The 20,259-nt window shown below is 31.4% G+C and overlaps 1 protein-coding gene and 2 long non-coding RNA genes across 5 annotated transcripts; 2 read left to right on the top strand and 1 right to left on the bottom strand.

The window, feature by feature from the left end:
- Nucleotides 1-1,388: 1,388 nt before the first annotated feature.
- Nucleotides 1,389-2,339, top strand: LOC108222138 (uncharacterized). The gene is made up of 2 exons (XR_001806911.2): nt 1,389-1,858; nt 1,957-2,339. It is a non-coding gene; the product is annotated as an uncharacterized LOC108222138 (long non-coding RNA).
- A 3,724-nt stretch (nt 2,340-6,063) lies between these two features.
- Nucleotides 6,064-10,747, bottom strand: LOC108221072 (uncharacterized). Of its 3 annotated transcripts, XR_010292068.1 has the most exons (7): nt 10,132-10,747; nt 9,800-10,024; nt 9,341-9,715; nt 8,800-8,860; nt 7,769-7,873; nt 7,322-7,478; nt 6,064-6,637 (listed from the first exon to the last, which is right to left on the bottom strand). It is a non-coding gene; the product is annotated as an uncharacterized LOC108221072 (long non-coding RNA). The 3 variants fall into 3 exon arrangements; XR_010292069.1 differs by having other exon boundaries at nt 7,769-7,879; nt 9,800-10,742; XR_010292067.1 differs by having other exon boundaries at nt 9,800-10,741.
- A 4,627-nt stretch (nt 10,748-15,374) lies between these two features.
- Nucleotides 15,375-15,812, top strand: LOC108220321 (glycine-rich protein DC7.1). Its single transcript, XM_017394062.2, has 2 exons — nt 15,375-15,471; nt 15,619-15,812. Exons 1-2 carry the CDS (start codon nt 15,375-15,377, stop codon nt 15,810-15,812), a joined length of 291 nt encoding a protein of 96 aa, XP_017249551.1.
- The last annotated feature ends 4,447 nt before the right edge of the window (nt 15,813-20,259 follow it).

The raw sequence follows: 20,259 nt of genomic DNA, 5'->3' as shown, positions 1-20,259 counted from the left end.
CGTGACAGCAGATTAGATGTATGCACGGGTGATTTGCTCAAAAAAGGCCAAGGAAAAACACGAACCCTAAGCATGCAGAGACTTACTTCGAATGATCGCTTTTTCCAATGATTTATATGCGCTGTTACTCTCTTTTTGATTGTGGCTGGGATGGTTAAGGGAGAAATACTGTGTTGTACAAAAGAGATAGATGCACTCAGGATTCAGAACAAAATCTGAACTGGAAGTCTCCTTGATTCATGTTGTTACATGCTCTAGATTGACTAATTGTTCAGCATTTTCTATGGTGGATAGTCTCTGCACCACCACAATTTTTGTCCCGTTATGCATCAGTGCTAAAATATAGTTCTATAGCTAATTTTTAATTTTTTTTATTTCTAAATAAAAATTTGAACATCAAACTTTTATTCAAAGGAGAGAAAATTTTAAAATAATTTATGAAACTATATTTCAAACGAATTCTTTTTTTTTTTTTGAAACTCAAAAGAATTCTAAAATACGTGTCAATCATTCTGTCACAAACGTATACAATTCAATTGGGACAGAGTAGTATATGATTTTGCACCAGACGTTACTTCTGTAATTTGTGGGAACCAATGCTATCTTGGATCTCTCTTTCTCTTATTCTCTATGCCCTCTTTCCGTGAAAGTAATGGAATTTTTGATTTCTGGTTATCAGTTGGTGATAATCAAGATTGTACTACACGGATTTGAATAGTTTTACGCAACTTATATAACGATATGTTCAGTATCATAATGTCTTTGCTATATTTCAGACTAAAATGAAATCACTGTGCAGTTGTTTTAAGCTAGATCAAATCTAAGGAGTGCAACAATCTGGATGAGACTGTATAGTTTACTGGAGTATATTAACTATTAAGTTTTAAACAGAAGGCAAAATTCACATTAATTTGATGTCATTGAAAAGCAATAATAATGATAATGTGTAATCTCTGTGCTTAAATAGATTCGAGCCGTATGTCGCAGTTTTATTTATTCCGACTCCGGAGCTGGAGCTAGTATGCCGGAAAGATGTTGTGTTTTTCTTCTCGTTACCGAGGATAAGTCCAATACTTTGCAAGAGTTTTGTTTGTTTTTGTGGAATTGTAATCTTTCTGACTTTTCAAAGAACAAAAAAAATCTTAGTTAAGACAAGGAAGAATAGATTATATGGACGAAGAAGAAGCATACGTGCATATAGTTTCTTATCATCGTTTCGCCGTGAGAAATTAGATCACTGAAACGCTATCGACTCATTGGACCACACAAGGAAGAAAGGTTGATTAAGAGACCTTGTGGAATGTGAATTTAACATTTTCTGCCTGAAGTTGTAGTTGCATGAATATCGAGCAAACCCGTCATAATCTCATGCAGCAGCATTTGGATATTTGTAATTTGCCAAGCGGGTCATCGATCTAGATCAAAATGCTGCTGTATGAGATTACCTATTTATGAGGAATGAAAAATGAATTTTAAGGTTTAGAGAATGAGTAGGGACTCCGCTGTAGTAAATTTTTGTCCATATTTCTCAAAATTTTAGCTTAGGACATGATATAGTTTATCTGCTGGAGATGCTCTAAGCCAGCCATTGACGTAAACCGAGCATGACTCAGAGAGTTTGAAGAAGCAGAGGACTCAACAGTCTTTTCCAACACCAAACCACGTCTATAAATAGAAAAACATGCCAATATTCATTTCAGCATGCACCTAGCTCTTGCATTTCATTTCATAGAAAAAAAAAGGTTGAAACCAAATATGGGTTCCAAAATGTTGGTATTACTGGCTCTGTCCATTGCTTTTGCTCTTCTCATTAGTTCAGAAGTCACAGCTAGGGATTTATCTGAAACTACTCCAAATTGTAAGTCTCAATTACTATTGTTACGTCTCTGTCTTTAATTATCTGTTCTCTCCATATTTAACCTCACCATAAATATATATTAACCCTTTATATTGCAGCTGAGGGAGCCATCAGCGGCATCTCCGGCAAAAAACCCCTATAACGTTAAAACCCTCGAATTGTATCGATTGCGCCGATGGTAGGTGCCTGCCGGTCTGCCCTCATCAAGAAGCCGCTCAAGTAAAGCCTCAGAACTAGGCCACTTGCCTGTGTAATATATATACTAAAAGCTCCTCCCTCTATGCTAGCTGGATGCTCTTTGGTTCGGCTTAAGAACCCAGCTTTTATAAGTCAGAAATAATTTGTTTGTACCGTTTATATAAAGAACTAATATATTATTAATGGACGGGTTTAATCATCGAATATAAGAAAGAAAAAATGGATTATGTACTCAAAATAATGTTAGGTATTTTTAATTCTGTACTCAAATTTTTATTTTTAAGTGACGTGTCAGACATAAATTGGGTGCAACTTGCATGGATATTGAGCAACCCCTGTCAATATTTCATGATCTCAATTCTCATGCACCATGGTCCATGCAGATCTTTATAATTAGCCAAGCCGGTCTATTTTAGAAATCGAAACATGCATTTCTTTCGCAGAACTATGTGTTTCATTGTACCCACATCTATTAGGACAGTAAAGATAATGACAATGTGTAATCTCTGTGCTTAAAGTGATTCGAGCTGCATTTGAGCTGTAAGCATCTTATTAAAAAATGATTTAGCCGTCTGTTCAAATTTTTAAGAAAGACAATTGTTAAGCTGGTTGTCGAAGAATCCTATTGTGCTAGCTCCTGCAGTTGTTTGCGCAGAAAACATGTCCTGCAATGGATTACAAATTCAATGACAATCTCTTCTTTATCCCCTGCAAATCCGAATTCCTCCAGAACCGTATATGCTCAGAGAGATTACACATACTAGGATTACTGCCCGCTTCGCACGGTTCTATTTTTTAAATATTTATTAATAAAAAATAATAAATATTTTAAGATTTCGTTGAATTGAATAAATGCAGTGGAATTAAATGCACGATACTTTTTTACAAAATAAACGGGCTTTTATTGGGCCCATAAAAGGCTGGATTTTACGGTCCATTAAGTTACTACATTTTGAGGAAGTTGTTTTGATAAAAAATAATGATTATTAATATAAAATATACTCCCTCCGTCTCATCCAATTGTTTACATTGGATTTGGGCACGAAGCTTAAGAAATATGTATAAAATAGTGAAAAAGATGAAGAAAAGTGGGTGAAGTGGTGTGACCCATCGATTTTTAATATATAAAAGAGAGATAGTGGAGTAAAAGTAGTGTGAAAAAGAAGAAAAAGTGATAAAGTGGTGGGACTCATTAACTATTTTGGGAAAGTTTTGTAATGTAAAGAACTAGTTGAGAAGCCGCGCGTTGCGGCGACCTATAAAAATTATATTAATGATTTAATATTAATATTTGTAGAATAAAATAATTTAATTTGTGGCTGTCTATAAAAAAATATATTAATGTTTCAAAATTAATATTTATAGGATAAAATAAATTTATATTATAAAAATCTTGATGTAATACCAAATATAAAATTGCAAAACTGGACTATAATTCATGATGAAAAAATGAAAATAAATTTATACACGTAATTAAGAATTTAAAGCATGACGAATCTTCATTTTATTTGTTTTTTTTAAAAGTAATTATGTTCTTACATTGTCACTTTTCCAATTTTTTTAGATTGATTGTGCACAAAAACATCTAACTTAAATCTGTGAGATGGCGGTTTATAACTACCCTCTTAAAAGTTGGTTGAACGGAGCAAACAGATATTGCATGAATAATTTTTTCCTTCTATACAAAGTAAATCATATAAAAATTAAAAACAAACATGTCCGATGAACAAAACAAATATTATAAAAGAATAACCAACAAACATACATCACTAATAGTTAATTTGTTGGTATCAACCATCACTATCATGTCAAGGCTATATTCTTTTCCCGTGTTTGGATTTGTCGACTCCAATATAACGGTCTATAACTACCTTTGCTTGTAATAACCTTCATTTTTTTGATACTGTAAAAACAGCCTTCACTTATCGTTGCAGAAGAACGGCACCTCTGAGTTAGAAATCGAGTAAAAGAACTATCACCAGAGAGAGGTAGATTTGTGGTATTGAGAGAGATGAGGTTGTGTTTAGATGATCCAAAATCCTACGATCTATAGGAGTATTTATAGGTGCAGAGAGACTTGTGTCATACTCTTTCCCATAATTAAATAATCAGAAACAAAATCAGATTATAACTTTCAAGCTATTATATTCCATAAATAATCTGTCTTTCCCATAATTAAATAATCTGAAACAAAATCGGATTAAAACTTTCAAGCTATTATATTCCATAAACAATCTGTCTTTCCCATAATTAAATAATCTGAAACAAAAACAGATTAAAACTTTCAAGCTATTATATCCCATAAATAATTTGAAACAAAATCAGATTCTGAAACTTGCTTCTAATATATCAGAAACTAAAAAAGGTAATTCTAATTTTTGATATTTTTCATCCAAAAATTCCAGAAAATTAGAAAAATAGAACGGAGCGATGTGAGAGGCGCCACCTACACGCTCCTCGCTTCTCCTTTATATAAGTATATTGATTGGGTGGGATGTTCAAAAAAGGAAACGGTAAAGAATCTGGTGGGACGGAGGGAGTATTTTTTTACAGAATATAAAATATTTTTTTAGTTTAATATAAATGAAGTTACGATAAATTTCTCAACTACTCCTTTTGAAATATACTCCCTCCGTCCCACCAGGTAGTTTACGTTCACTGTTTGCACGCATTTTGAGGCTTTTATAAAGGATAGTTGAATAATATTTTTTTAAATTATTTTTTTTCTGAATAAAAGTTTAGACATCAAACTTTTTTTCAAGATTTTTTTAAAAATTATATATAAAATGTAAGTATACTTTATAGGAGTCTTAAAATGCGTGCCAAAAAGTAACGTAAAGAACCTGGTGGGACGGAGGGAGTAATAAGTTATCTAAATATTAATATTATGTGTTAAAATTATTAACAAATTATTAATTTTTTTATTAAACGAATTTGACTATTCATGCATAATTATTACACAAAGACTCATCGGCATGGCCTAGCAGCCATACCTCGGCTTTCAAATATGTATATTTTCAATATAATTATAATTTAATTTTGAAATTCAGAATTACGTAACGTCTTTCTATAATAAAATAATATATTTTTTAAAATTCACAATTACGTAATGTCTTTCGATAGCAAGATTATAAAATACATATATAAATTTAGGATGTGCACGTAGCACCATCCTAATTTTAATACTTATTCAAAATAAATAATTTTATCGAAAATTATTTATCAGTCATGATAAAATAATAATTATTAATATAAAATAATTTCTTAGTTTAATATAAATTAAGTTATGATATATTTCTCAACTACCTCTTTTGAAATATATAAGTTATCTAAATATTAATATTATGTGTTAAAATTATATTTTAGATTGTGTATTTTTAATATAATTATGATTTAATTTTCATAAACATAATAATTGATTTAAATATAATTTATTTGCCATGACATTAAGTGCTTAGATATTTATATCTAAATTTATTTATGCATCAAAATTATATTTTAGACTTTATCCTTTCCGGACTTTAATTTTATTTATGCTTTTTGCCCATAGGCACATGCATCATAGTAAAATCGTTGAAATAAATCGTTTGTCGCATTTAGGATAATGTCATTTTGAGAGAAAAAGGTATAAAACTATTTCTTTTAAGCTCCGTCTTTATCGCACCATACTTCTTGGTTGTGAATGAGAAAGTTCCAATTTTCATTAGAAAGTTCCATTAAATTATTATAGTATTGGCTGGTGTTGTTTCAATGGATTTTAATGTTATATGTTTTTTTTGGTTTCATTAAATTTTTTTAAATATAAATATAATTATAATTTAGATGTAAAAATTAAATTTGTTGAGTTATATACATTAAATGAAGAAGAAAATCAAATTTTACATGGATACGGAACGAAATTAGTATACTTTGATAAACAGTGTGTATTAATATACATAATTTTAAATAGATATAAAAGGTAATATTAAAGTTTTAAATGAAATAAAAACCGTCTCCATTGGAAAAAATGACATAATAATTATAACGTATATGAATTTATTAATTGGAAGTGACCAAAAAAATTTCTGCAGCTTCACTCAATCTCTCAAAATATATATATTTGAGGGTATATATATTTGAGGAGCGATGACACTAATATACAGATCTCACTCCTATCGTTGTCTCAGTTTTTTCATTTGAATCATCTAAAGCCTACCCTGTTAGATTGAATTTCAGGCCAAGTATAATGTACCACAGCAGTGCACTGAAATTAGATGAATATCAACATACCCTCACAGGGCAAAGAACTTTACATAAACTTCCTAAAAGCAAAGTGCTCTCAGCCGCAATGCTCATCCAGGTGCTCATTGGAGTCAGAATAAAGTGTTTCCTTATGCATATATCTACCAATTTCATATTTGTTTCCTTAGCAGGATGACCCATTTCATATTTATTTTGAGGGCACAATTTTCTTACATCATAACCTCTTCTTAGTCCAAAATGATCTCTATTGTGACAATAATCAGACTATTCAATGCTTGTCATAGGCAAATGGTTCCCTTTAATCCATGAAGAGGCTGAAAACAGGCCAATATTATCTGGCTATATAATAACAAACAAAAAACCAATCGCAAAACAATTAAAGATCAGTAATTAGATGAAATGACATTAGAAGAAAAGCATTGCCTAGTAAAAATCTAACAGTCCGCGAACTGTGTACCTATATATTTTATACAAAAGTAATTGAGAAAGTTGCTCATAAAGATTCAGCATTTACACCACATGAGACTGGACAATCACCTATCTATGTACAACAAAACTTTAGAGTGTCCTGCTTAGTCGGCCAGATCTTAAGAATGGTTTGTACAGGTCATACGTTGCACGTCTAACTTCAAGGCCTGTTGTCAGTTTTTTAAACTGCTTCCACAAGTTTAAATTACAGTAGTTATTGGTTGCCAATTATTGACAACTTTTAAAGGTATTGTGCCATAAATCAAGAGATATATCATCATAATTGTCTATAATATTATAAATTTAAACTTCTACTTAGTGGGGGATATTTATAGAAACTCATAGAACTTGTAGACTGCAATACAGATTCTAAGAGACTCATTTATTAGTTGAAGTAATCCATGTCTTTCAGCCTAGGATGAATTGACTCTTCTCATTAATTCTTATACAATTTCTATACTTATAAATCTCTAAATTAAAGACATGACTTAGTGTTATTAACATATCATGTCTAAAATAAAAATAAGGCATAACAATCTGACAACAAATTTGCACCTTGGTCTGGCTGCTGCATGCTTCCCTTTCATTGTACAGGCTCTGCAGCTTAAGTCAAACCTATAGCCAAATCATTAGTCTCTAGGTCAGATTCATCATCTGAATCTTGTAACGTTCTTTATCAAGCAACGACTTTGCAATCTCAAAAGAAAATTGCCTGAGAACAATAAAATAATTGTCAAAAAAGAAATCAAAGTTACCTACTCATCATGGCACTCGTAAAACAGATATATAGCAACTATGGCATCTGTAAGACAGTTACGATGTAAAAAGTAGAATTTAAACAAAATTAAGTGATTAACTAAGTAAGATATTTTGTTGCATGGAAACAGATTTCACTGCAAAAGTATATTAAATCCCAAGACAGATAAAAAAATGAAATACTTTGCTAATTATTGCTAATTACTACAGCATGGTGGAACTGGTTTATTTCAAGTTTCAACTTGCCATGGAGGGGCCTCCGCACTAGCGAGAATTGTTCATCAATCCTGATGTTATCAATCAAGAAGTCGAAATCCTCCTCTTGTAGTCCTCGAGTTGGATTCGTGCTACCTGAATCTATTAGAATGTAATTACGTTCACAACTAATAAACAATCAGAAATAACATAGTCTGTAACAAACAGTCCAGATTGCTTCAAAAAGCTACATTTGTCCGAAAACAGGACAGAGCAGATATATGTATAGAAGTACAACGAATTGTACAGAATAGACTCAAAAATAATAGAACACAACTAATAAACAATCAGAAATGTTGTTAGTTTTCAGAATTGGCAATATAACATATACAGATTCAATTAGTATTGGTCAATCCTACATAATTCGCACAAAAATTATAAAACACAACAAACCACTAATAAAAAATCGGTAATCCTTGAAATATTCAAACACATGGCATGCAATTCTGGAATGCACTGTGTATTTGAACCATTGGTTTCATTTTCATATATTTCAGAATGTGTCTTTTTGGTGGAAGGTGTATGAAATCAGATTCTAGAGTACAGTCAATGACACCTACTTGTAACAAACAGTCCAGATTGCTTCGAAAAGCTACATTTGTCCGAAAACAGAACAGAGCAACGATATGTATAGAAGTACAACAAATTACAAAGAATAGGCACACAAATAATAGAACATAACTAATAAACAATCAAAAATGTTGTTAGTTTTCAGAATTGGCAAATATAACATATATAGATTCAATTAGTATTGGTCAATCCTACAGAATTCGCACAAAAATTATAAAACACAACTAACAACTAATAAAAAATCGGTAATCCTTGAAAAATACAGATATGGCATAAAACTTATCAGGAATATATCAAACACATGGCACACGATTCTCAAATCTTGAATATCAACCAAAATTCACATATATTTTCATGTCATGATGTCAACAACTTGAATCATATCATCATCAGTTTGTGCAACTCAGTTTTCGAATAATACAATAAAACTGAAGAGAACTTCAATCAAACACCTTAAATTCATTCACGCCTTTTCTGAGTAGATTCTCTTATGCTTGATTTCCAGCCACAAATCTGAAAAATTTAACATTGAGAAATCGTTAGTTTCATTTTATTTTTCAAATAAAATTGAAGGGCAGAGAATAAACAAAAAGTTGAAACTGAAATCAAGATGATTAGATATACATGTTCCGTAATAAATCGACCTGCAAACGTCCAACATAATTATAAATTATATGACTAATTTAAAGACTAAACACTTACAAAACCCAAAAACTCTATCAGGACTATATCAAACACGTGGCATGCTCAAATCTTGGATCAAACACTTGGTATAGAAAAATAACATATATGATCTAATTGGTTTAAACACTTAAATAATCAATAAATCGATCTCTCACTCCTTCTCGGAACTACAATCGAACACTTGGTATGCAAGGTAATTCATCTTGTATAAAAATTCTCAAATAATACAACTGAATTCAAAAAAATGAGGAGAACTTTAACCAAACAGTTGATATGCATTTATTTACAGTCATTGGTGTTTCTACTTACCTCAGATGTTATGGGATTTGTCACATCTGCTGCAATCAAAAACTGATACATATGTTTTTCAACTACAAATCTGCATACACAACATTTGAAATTAATTAGTGTAAATCTCTAAAATCATATAATATATATTAAAAATATATCGGCAAAAATGAAAAACAAAGCAGGACAAAAGATGAAACATGTAAAACTAAATAGTTATAGTATTATGAGAGAATGAATGTGATCAAAGATTTAAGAGAGAGAGAAGTGAAAATATGAGAAGTTTGAATTTCAAATTTCAAAAATAATGATACACGATACATACATCATGTGGAGAAACTGGGACAGCTGTAAAGGAGAAAAGCCGGAGCTTATGGTTTGGTGCTTTGTTGTGTCCTGCACACGTGTTGGTTCATCAGGAAGTCATAGTATTTCTCAGCCTAGTATTATACAGCTTGCTTATAAAAAGATGTAGAATACCGTATATTTAGGAGGGCAAAGGTGACATTTCCATAGGGAATGGCCTTCAGGCTTTATAATTTAAAGTGATATACCTACAACTTGAACAGATAGCCCAAGTGGTGGGTTTATCCTCAGTTGTCCACCCATACCTGTGTTCGACTCTGCCGCTCTGGCATTCTTTAAGAATACATCAATCACCTACCAATATTGAAATAATGCTCAAAAGTTCGGTGCTCTGATTTGCTGAAATAAGTATAAGCTGATAAGAAACCTGGGTTATAAAGTTTTCTGCTAGGAATCAGTGATCATGACAACAGTTTAGCCATCTAGATAAGACGAGAACCACAAACCCAATATTTTGAAGGCCTAATACAAGGTGCATTTGTATTTTGATCCAATTAAAGAGTCCAGTTTGCTGGAGTTCTGGGTGCAATGGGGAAAGATGCAGTTAATTTGTGCTGTTCCCATAGGTGATGCAAGGACCACCAATCTAACAAGTGCTTGGATCTCACAATTTAAATTTTCAAGTTTCTGCCGAAAAGCAAGTTCCAGTGCCCCTCCCCAAGTTCCCTGCCATTTTTTTTTTCATGCCACCTAGTCTAAAGAGGTCCTCGATAATAAAATGGGTAATGTAAAGATTAAAAGAATTGATAAGAGAACAGAAAATTTACAAACAATACAGAGAGATGGCTAGCCCACCAACTTGAGTATGACCGATATAAACTCCGACGGTATAAAAAAAAAGAGGGTAGCCTTCCTTCAAGGGATGGAACCAGGAATTTGGATTGGGATGGGTTTGACAAGTCAATAACGAACAAAAATATATCCACTGGTATGTTTATGAGGTCGAAAGACCTCATGTGCAGAGATCTAAAAGAAATATGCTCACTGCACTGTACCAGGGACCAAAAAAGTAGAACTCCACCTAGTTATTGAGCATTCTCTACTCTATTCTCTGTATCTGGTTGATTATATTGATGGGCTGGACGGCTTCGATTGATGTAACACATAAATTACATAATTTATATGACTACTATTTTTTTTTCAAAAACTACCCTGCCCAGTAAACCCTTCCCTAGTTACGTCTCTGCTTCCTTATTCTCCTCCAACTCAGCAGTGTCACTTGTCACTGCATTGGACCTGCTCATATGATAACTTTTGGAAGACGGAAAATTGAGCAGAAAATCCAGCTGTTCAGGTTCTGTTGAATCTTTCACCAAGTCTAGATATTTTTTTTGGTTAATTATATGTTGATTATCACTTTAATTCAATCATCTTGCTATGAAAAATAAGAGAAATTTGTGTAAGATTAAATGGTCATCCTCAAATACACTGTTGTACTAAACGAATACTCCCTCCGTCCCCTTGAATTGTATACATTGGGGGACGGGGACGCGACACGGACTTTAATGCTCCTGTAAAGTATAGTTGTGTAATTTATTTTTAAAATTTTCTTTTTCTGAATTAAAGTTTGGATGTTCTATTTTTATTCAGAAAAAGAAAATCTGAAAAATAAGTAATGGAACTATATTTTATAAGAGCATTGAAATGCGTGTCGAACAGTTAAAAAGAAACGTATACAATTAAATGGGACAGAGGGAGTATCATTTCTTGGATAGCACAACAGTGTAAGAGACAAATATTTCCTAATAAAGGGAAAAATATGTATCACTTATTTTAAATAATCATATCCTAATTATCACTTTCCGTCTTCTTGCTTTGAAAAATAAAAGGAATTTATGTAAGATTCAATGGACCGACATATTGAATCAAGGTTGATCACGGAACTGGATTATTTGTGCCTTTAGTTGCATGCAAACTTAAGATATTTGCCTCTCAATCTCTCGTACTCTATTTCAATTTTGTCCTCATCCGCAGTCTCATTGCCAGCAAAACCTGTCATAATCTCACGAAATATTATGAATTTATGATGATATAGTACAAATTTATAGCCCTCATTGTTGACTTATACATGTGGATCATTTTGAGTTTGAAGATTGCTTTCGGATAATGTATGTTTTTTCACATATATACTCCCTCCGTCCTAGCCAACGGGATACGTCGGGGACAGAGGTGCGATACGAATTTTAATACTTTAATAAAATATAATTTTATTACTTAATTTTAAGATTTTTTTCTGTATAAAAGTATAATATTTATATTTTTATACAAAAAATGAAAATTTTAGAAATAAATTGTAGAATTATGTTTTATAAGAGTCTTAAAAAGCATGTCGAGCAATGAAAAAAAAAACATATATAATTGACTGGGACGAAGGGAGTATAAAATTAACTAAACATGCGCATCTATACTATAATATAATAAGCCAACATATGTTTAATTTGTAGTCGCACAAAATTTTGGTTTGGTCATCTCCTTTATAATTAGAAGTTGGTCATATGTAGACTTCTCTTGCTCTTACTCTTACAATATTAAAGAGTTTTATACCGTTCAAATTACAAACACTTGTGATGTAATACAAGATAAAAAGCTCCACAATTATTCTTTTAAATATAATTTATAAAAAGCTCCACCATTATTCTTTTAAATATAATTTATATATTATTTATATACTATATTATAATAAACCGATATTGATATAATTCGTAGTCGTCCAAAAAATGTAATCAGTTGGTAAATATAATCTGGTTAAAATCTAATTCATTAATACTAAAATACTAATAAGATGATGTTAAAATTTAAATTATAATTAATAAATTACGAATTCTATACCCATCCGTGCTTCGCACGGGTTAAAGGCTAGTATGCTTTAATATGGTGGAAAAAAATTATATATAAAAATTATTGACGAATCACCCAAATCTGGATTGATCTTCAACTGGCGAAGTTAATTATTAGCGGTTCTGAAATCGTACAAAATTAAGCTATGTCGAATCTTTACATTCGTGATAAGTTTATACTCAATGGAGTCCCAGCTGAGGAGTGTGCAGAGTTTAAAAATCATCACATGATTGGTGAGACTCGAAGGATCGAGATTTTTTATTTTCGTTTTCCTTATTCGTATAAGAATAGAGAGGTCATATTTAAATAAACATCCAAGATTACGAGAAAATAATGTTTACAAATAATTTTTTATATTTTATATCTTAACAATGCGTGAAACCAACTTGCAAAATTAGAACATTTATCATAAAAGCTTTTCTGGCCCATATGTTTCCTATCACCATTTTTTGTGTTGTATTATACATTATATTATGAGTCGTACAGTACGGCTAGTGCACAAAATTGTGTGCATAAAATTTGTATATATTGATCATTATTGATGTGTCAATTGATATGATAGATTTTAATTGGAGTTATTGATGTAAATACATGGTTCATTCTAATTAAAACCCACACATGTCATGTACAAAAATTTATACACAATTATGTACACCAAACATTTTCTCAATATAAGAAAATCGTGTTACACAATTGACAATTATTTGGAAAAGCCCTAAATCATACCCTACTACAGTCGACAAGTACTGGTCACGGGTTGCCATCCTTGCGATATTATTTCACGTTCTTGTGGTGGTCCTGTTGCTTATTTACAACTTCGCCGTGTTATTTGCTCTTTTTAACTCTGATATGGAGTATATATTTATATCTGCAATCTACCGTGCACAGAAATAATATCTCTCGATCAGCTTCTTACAAGAAATTTAATCGTTTCGAACAGAAAATTAAGTCCCTTTAGTTCTGCCGAATACTATCATATGTCAAGTATATATATTACTTTCGACATCTTCGTTGTTTATTATAAATATAAACACACCGTTATTAACTCAAAAGATGGTGATGTGAATAATGAAATATATTTTCTCGTGATTTTTTAGTTTTATTAATACTATAAGACAGTCTTGTTATAAAAATTTTATTCCTCTGAAATTGAAGAGACGCTGAAGACATTCAATGGACTGACACATATACATTGAAGAGAGCTCGATTACGGAACCCAGTGGACCTGAGTCCTCGTCGTACACAAATTCACTGTACAGTCTCTGCACCTTGCATGCAACTTGACAATATTGTGTAGTTGTGTTCGTAAACTTTGCGGCATTTTAGTTTGTCTCGCCTGCAATACTCCTACAATCTCAACTACTTTGCCTATTACGGTGATCAATCCTTATTTCATTGACCTATTATCCAATATCTATGTTATATAAGTCATTGATAATATCGATCAAGTCCGATTCATGTTTTCTACAATTCTGTTTAATACCAAAAAATTGGATAATTCATACTGATATACGGTATAATTTCCGAAACACGGTATTTATATCCATCTTATTTATATTGACAAAAACATGTATCAATAATAATAAATTGGATGACAATCCGAAATGTTAATAAAAAATATGAGACTAAATATTGTAAAAATTATATAAAATAATTTAAACATTAATAAAAAAACAAGATTTCCATCTTATATATTAAATTGCTAATTCAAATTCAAACATCTAAATTTGAGATTCCGGCTTTACTCGTTAGTATGAACCATACACCCATCATAATTAGATGAATACCGTCGGTAAAATTAATACCAGTCCAAGAATATGATAATTAGTAGATGGCCGAAAGTAAATTCGGCTCAAAATCACAGTCAAATAAAAGATATTCGCAAATTATCTCAAATCGTTAGTGGAATAACTCTTTAGACTTTAACTAACTACTCCTTTTATTTAACCATAAAATAATCAAAGTATGCATACATTTTCTCTGGCGCATGCAATCTGTTCTTGTTCACCTATTTCAGTCATACTCAGAAGTAAACCGGACTACAAGTCTACAACTAATGCCGAATCAGTCTTCCTCCATTGCCTTGTAGTTATGTTCATAGTTCTAAACTATTACTTTCTCTGTCCCATTTAATTTTATACGTTTCTTTTTCATTGCTCGACACGCATTTCAATACTCTTATAAAATATAATTTTGTAATTTATTTTTGAGATTTTCTTTTTCTGTATAAAAGCATAACATCCAAATTTTAATTCAGAAAAAAAAATTAAAAAAAAGATTGCACAACTACACTTTGCAGGAGCATTAAAGTCTGCGCCGCGTCCCCTAATGTATACTACTCAGGGGGACGGAGGGAGTAAAACATTTAAGCTGGTATAACTGCGTAAACGAAACATAGCTCAGAAACTGTATTTATTTAAAGTCCATGTCTTGTACAATGATAATATAGGGACAGCTTATGTATTTATGGACATTGCCTTATCTGAACTAGAGTTAAAAATTTCAAAATAATAGATTAAAATCTTGCGAGACAAGATTTGCGGGCCAACGCTAAGGCAATCATCGAGATAAACTCGACAGATTTTTACGAAGAAAAGTCAGCAGTGTTTTCCAACACCCAACCACGTTCTAGTAGACCACCATGCATGCACATGTGTAATGTAAATAATTTATATATTGATTTTCAGATAAATTTAAAGGTGAATAAAGAAATTTATGAACCTTGTAAAACACCAGATTTTAACCTACAGTTAATTTTCCCGAGTCTATAAATAGGAAGTGAACTGCATTAGTTATTCTCATCTTTCAGCTCTTGCATTTGATTTCATAGAATACGAAGTCGAAAGCAAAAATGGGTTCCAAAATCTTTCTTCTACTTGGTCTGTCAATTGCTTTTGCTCTTCTCATCAGCTCAGAAGTTGCAGCTAGAGATTTATCCGAAACTACTAGTAAGTTTCTAGTTAGAGGACTTATTTTTTCCAGAAAATACGTAATTATATTTTGTCAAATAACGAATATAAAACGTCTGTTTCATATAAATACGTCCTTAATTATTTAAGTTAATGCATGCCTAATAATCCATTATTGAATTGCAGCTGAGGGAGCTAGTCTAGACGGTGGCTACCACGGAGGCGGTGGCGGCGGCCACTACCACGGAGGCGGTGGCCACGGAGGAAGCCATCACGGAGGCGGTGGCCACGGAGGGTGCCACCACTACTGCCATGGTAGTTGTTGCTCTGCAGCTGAGGCAAAAGCACTTGAGGCCGCTCAAGTGAAGCCTCAGAACTAGAGGACTCCATCTGCATGCGTGCATCAGATACTACTAGCTACTTCTTAATCATGTATAAGTATAAGTGGTAGCATTTGATTAGTAGTACTGAGTACTTATAAATAAAATGCATGTCCGGTCGAATTGACAGATGTCATGTAATAATGACATTTCGATATTTGGTTGCGATGCTTCTGCTTCTGTTTTCTTGTGTTTGGATTCTAAACCGTATATGTACGTATTATTATGTTGTAAAACTTGCTATACAATGGACTTGTTCGAAGTTTTCAAAATGTTTCGGTTAGACTGAATAATTTACAATTCAGGCTAATAATGACCGTACGTATTTACGGAAGGAGATTGGAACTATCAACTATGTATACTACTCACATTGTTCCTACACACAAGTCTGAAATGTAATAGAGAGATGGAACTTTACTGGAGATCTGAATAACTGGTAAGCTTTTTGTCGGAAGATAATCGAAAAATAACTTCCAGCTTATGAGTAGTAATTAGAGTAGTCTTGAAAATTCTAAATTATTTATTTATTTACTTAATTTGATTTTAAAATTTAATTTCATAATATATATATATATATATATATATATATATATATATATATATATATATATATATATATATATATATATATATATATATATATATATATATAAAAGTAAAGTTCTTTTGGAGACCACTTTCGTTAGAGACCGTGGAGACCACTTATGTTCTGCAAATGAAATATTGCATAAAAACATTGCAAAAGGTATAGTTTTGCACATCATGTTGTACAAAATCATTATTTCACTTTAAAATCTTAAATATCATATAAGTTTTCGCATGTAGAACATTACAAAATATTATATTGTACGAAATATATTTAGTTTGCAGGACATTGTTCAACTTGCAGAACATACATTATATACTTATGAAACATTGATGATCTTCAACAATTTTAATGAATACATGATATTTGTTGAACATACTTCACAAAATAATGTATTTTATAGTGTTTTGATTGCAGAACATAAATGGTCTCCACGGTCTCCAATAAAATGGTCTCCATAATAAACATATAATTAATTATTTAAGAAATTTTTATATAATAATGTTTCCTACAAACTAACAATAATCATTAAAAAAATTAGCCTCGCACAATATATTACTCCCTCCATCCCCGTGGAAGTAACGTAGGTTTTTATAAAATATAATTTCATATTTTTTTATAAATTTTTCCCATTTAAAATAAAATTTTAATTATCAAAATTTTATTCAAAAAAATTAGAAAATAAACTACACTTTAACTAAGTTTTAAAAAATGTGTCAAAAAATAAATGCATGCAATTCAATGGGAGACGAATTGTCTGAAATTTAAATAGAAGGAGTATTAATTAAATAGAGAGGAGATTGAGATTTGCCAGGAAAAATTGCTTGGTAAATAGAATTGTGTACATAATGACTGACGGATTTTAATTAAAATGAACTCTTATATTCATATTAACAATCTCAAATAAAATAATTACACACCAATTATCATCTGATTATATACAAAATTTTGGTATATAATTCTCCACGTCTAGCCTTGCTCATTTGATCAGCGAAAGATGAAAGTAAAATGAAGCATGTTGGCTGCATGCTATCGTTCATTATTGCCCCAAGGGAGCTTGAGACTCGAGAGATCGAGATCGTCTGAAGCTGTGGTTATCATTGCAGGTAGACCCACAGTCTTATCGTGTTTCTGATTTGTTTTGTCAACATAATCTTGCTTATTTTCAACTCATGTGTAAGACAAACACAAGAATATGCTTTATTCTATACAATTTCTTTTGGTTACTTTAGAAAACTTTACTCCTATGTTGCTTATTTCTTTGTCGTAAAGTACTTATCATTCATATTAAATTAATAGATTATAAAATTTCATTTTAAATTTGTTCTTTTTCTAATAATTTATGAAAATAATTAATAACATTTAATTTATTTATATCAGGGAGACAATAAAAATAAAACGAGAAATATGGTAAATTAACAATTTCAAAATGTTAGGGACAATTTGTCTGGTCTAATTTTTCAGAAAAAAAAGACTAATTTCGGGAGAAAATATATAAAACTCTACCTTTTTCCAAACTAACTCTTTATTTTTTTTGTCAAGCAATATTTACGAAACACTTTTAACATTTATATCGCAAAAAATACGTTAATCGGATAAAACCCTAGTTTTTTTTTTCTCTCTTCTCTCTAGCCGCCTCCTCTTTTCATCTCCGACGGGGCTTCCATCGGTTTCTGGTGGAAAGCCCCAAATCTTTCCGTTTGATTGCTAGTTTTTGATTGTTCTTGCTTTTTCATTGAGTTTCTTAATAAATCTCCATCTTCGGAGAAAGTTTTCTTAGATCTATATCACCGAAACTTTCAATTTTCGTTCTTATTCACTTCCAGAAGCTTTTTTGGATTTGTGAGTGGATCGATTATCTCCTGAGCGTCGTGGTGCAGATCTAATTGTTTTAGTTTGTTTTGATTATAGTTTGATTTCTCTCCCTGGTGAGAGTGTGTGATTTTTCTCTCCTTTTGTGAGAGTGGTTTGGATTCATCGATAAAGCCTTTCGGGAATTGCATTTGTGGTCGATAGCTCAAACGGAGTTTTTGGAAAAGATGGTGAACACAGAGCAAGGATTTATACATGTACCATCGTCAATTTCAACATCGCTTATTTGTCTCATCTTAGGTATGAAGACAGGCATGTTAATTTTTTCTATGTTTGTTCAACTCGATCATTCTTGTAGATGCCGTATGGCCATTATTTATTGAATTATCTCCTTTTCTTAAAAAAAACATTTATATCGGAAAAGATATAAAAATATAATTTTTCTAAAATATAAGGGTTTAATATTTCCTTGACGGGAGGTGCCCAAGGAGGCACATTATACCAGGGGCGGGGTTGTTTGGTTTCCGCTTTTACTTATGCTTTTTTTTTTCTTTACGTAATTCTTAATAATTTGATTGAGGATATTTTTTTACAGTAACAACAAAACTACTTTAGCTAATGATATCTCTGATATCACCTGTCACCACCCACTGTTTTTATAAATGTCGATGTTTCGTGAAAGGTGGGTGTCTTAATTATAAAAACAAAGCTAGCTTCGGAAAAGTATATGGCCAGGATTGTGTAAGATGGGAATTTCTTTGAATCTCTATGAAATTTACTAACATCGACGAAAATAATATTTACGTGTCTAAATTTTCACATGCAACTCAAAAACAGGTTGTTGATGGAATATTCTTGACGATATGTCATATGTGTGTGTATAAGTATTGGGATATTTAATTTCGTTAAAAATTTCATTTTTATTCCGGTGAATAATTTGTGCCCTAAGGTACCCTACTATACAGACAAGTTGTTACATGCTGCCATCCTTGTTGCGACACGCTAATGGATAAGTACGAGTGTACATATGATCCACAATAGTTACTGCACGTTGGAGCGATGTACGATTATGGTCCCGTTGAGAGCAAGTCCAACTTATTAAAGGACCCTGTCAGCCTGTCTACTTCATTTGATTTCTTCTGCATAAAAACAGTTCGGATAATATTTATAATTTCTGGCACCAAAATAATGCGAAAGTAGCAGAAGGAGGATGGCATATCCAATTGAGCTGTTTGCGAGGAAGAAAATGTTTCGCATATAATTTGATAACAGATCTTTAATAAAATAATATGTGTTGAATTTTGAATGATACGAGTGTATTTTCACATAAGTAATATTCCCTTGGTCTCTGTAATTCAGTTTACAGTTTTTTACATTATTTAAACGCATTTTAGTACGCATATAAAACACATTTCATAACTTTGTTTTTAAAATTTTCTTTTTATTATAAATATTCAAGCATTAACTTTTTATTAAGAAGAGAAATTTTTTTTATATATTTTACAGTAGAAACTCTTTAAATTAATACTCGGTAAATTAATAAACTCTCTAAGATAATAAATTTGTCCGGTCCCGACCTGGGCCAATGTTAAAAATTAAAAAACTCAATAAAATAATAAGATAATAATTTTTCGGAAGATTCCTTTATAATTTTAGGTCCCAAGAAAATCATAAATTAATAATTCATAAAAACTTGCTTAAGAATACCGTGCATTGAACACATCCATTCCTCTTGTCTACATTTTCTGTACAGTACTTCAAAAATCATTATTGATTTCCAATACATATGAACACAGTACTTACTAATTTACGTTGAGTCCTAAGGTTCGCAGCAATGTAATTCCAAGAGGCATCGACTGATTTACCCTTTTGTTTGGTATGTAAAGTATAATCGATTCAAAACTCTTTAAATTAATAATTATTGATTTATCGATAAATTAATAACTCTTTAAATTAATAAATTTCTCTGGTCCCGACATTATTAATTTATAGAATTTTTACTGTATTAAACTATATTTTATAAATGTATTAAAATGCATACTAAAACCC

Source organism: Daucus carota, chromosome 5, assembly GCF_001625215.2.
Source record: "Daucus carota subsp. sativus chromosome 5, DH1 v3.0, whole genome shotgun sequence".
Classification (NCBI taxonomy): Eukaryota; Viridiplantae; Streptophyta; class Magnoliopsida; order Apiales; family Apiaceae; genus Daucus; species Daucus carota.
This window is presented reverse-complemented; position numbering and strand designations above follow the sequence as displayed.

Excerpts from the sequence above, each read along its gene's own strand:
- LOC108220321 (XM_017394062.2), top strand. The coding sequence starts at position 15,375 with ATGGGTTCCAAAATCTTTCTTCTACTTGGTCTGTCAATTGCTTTTGCT. Across the intron at positions 15,472-15,618 it reads AGATTTATCCGAAACTACTA|CTGAGGGAGCTAGTCTAGAC; the intron begins GTAAGTTTCTAG and ends ATTGAATTGCAG.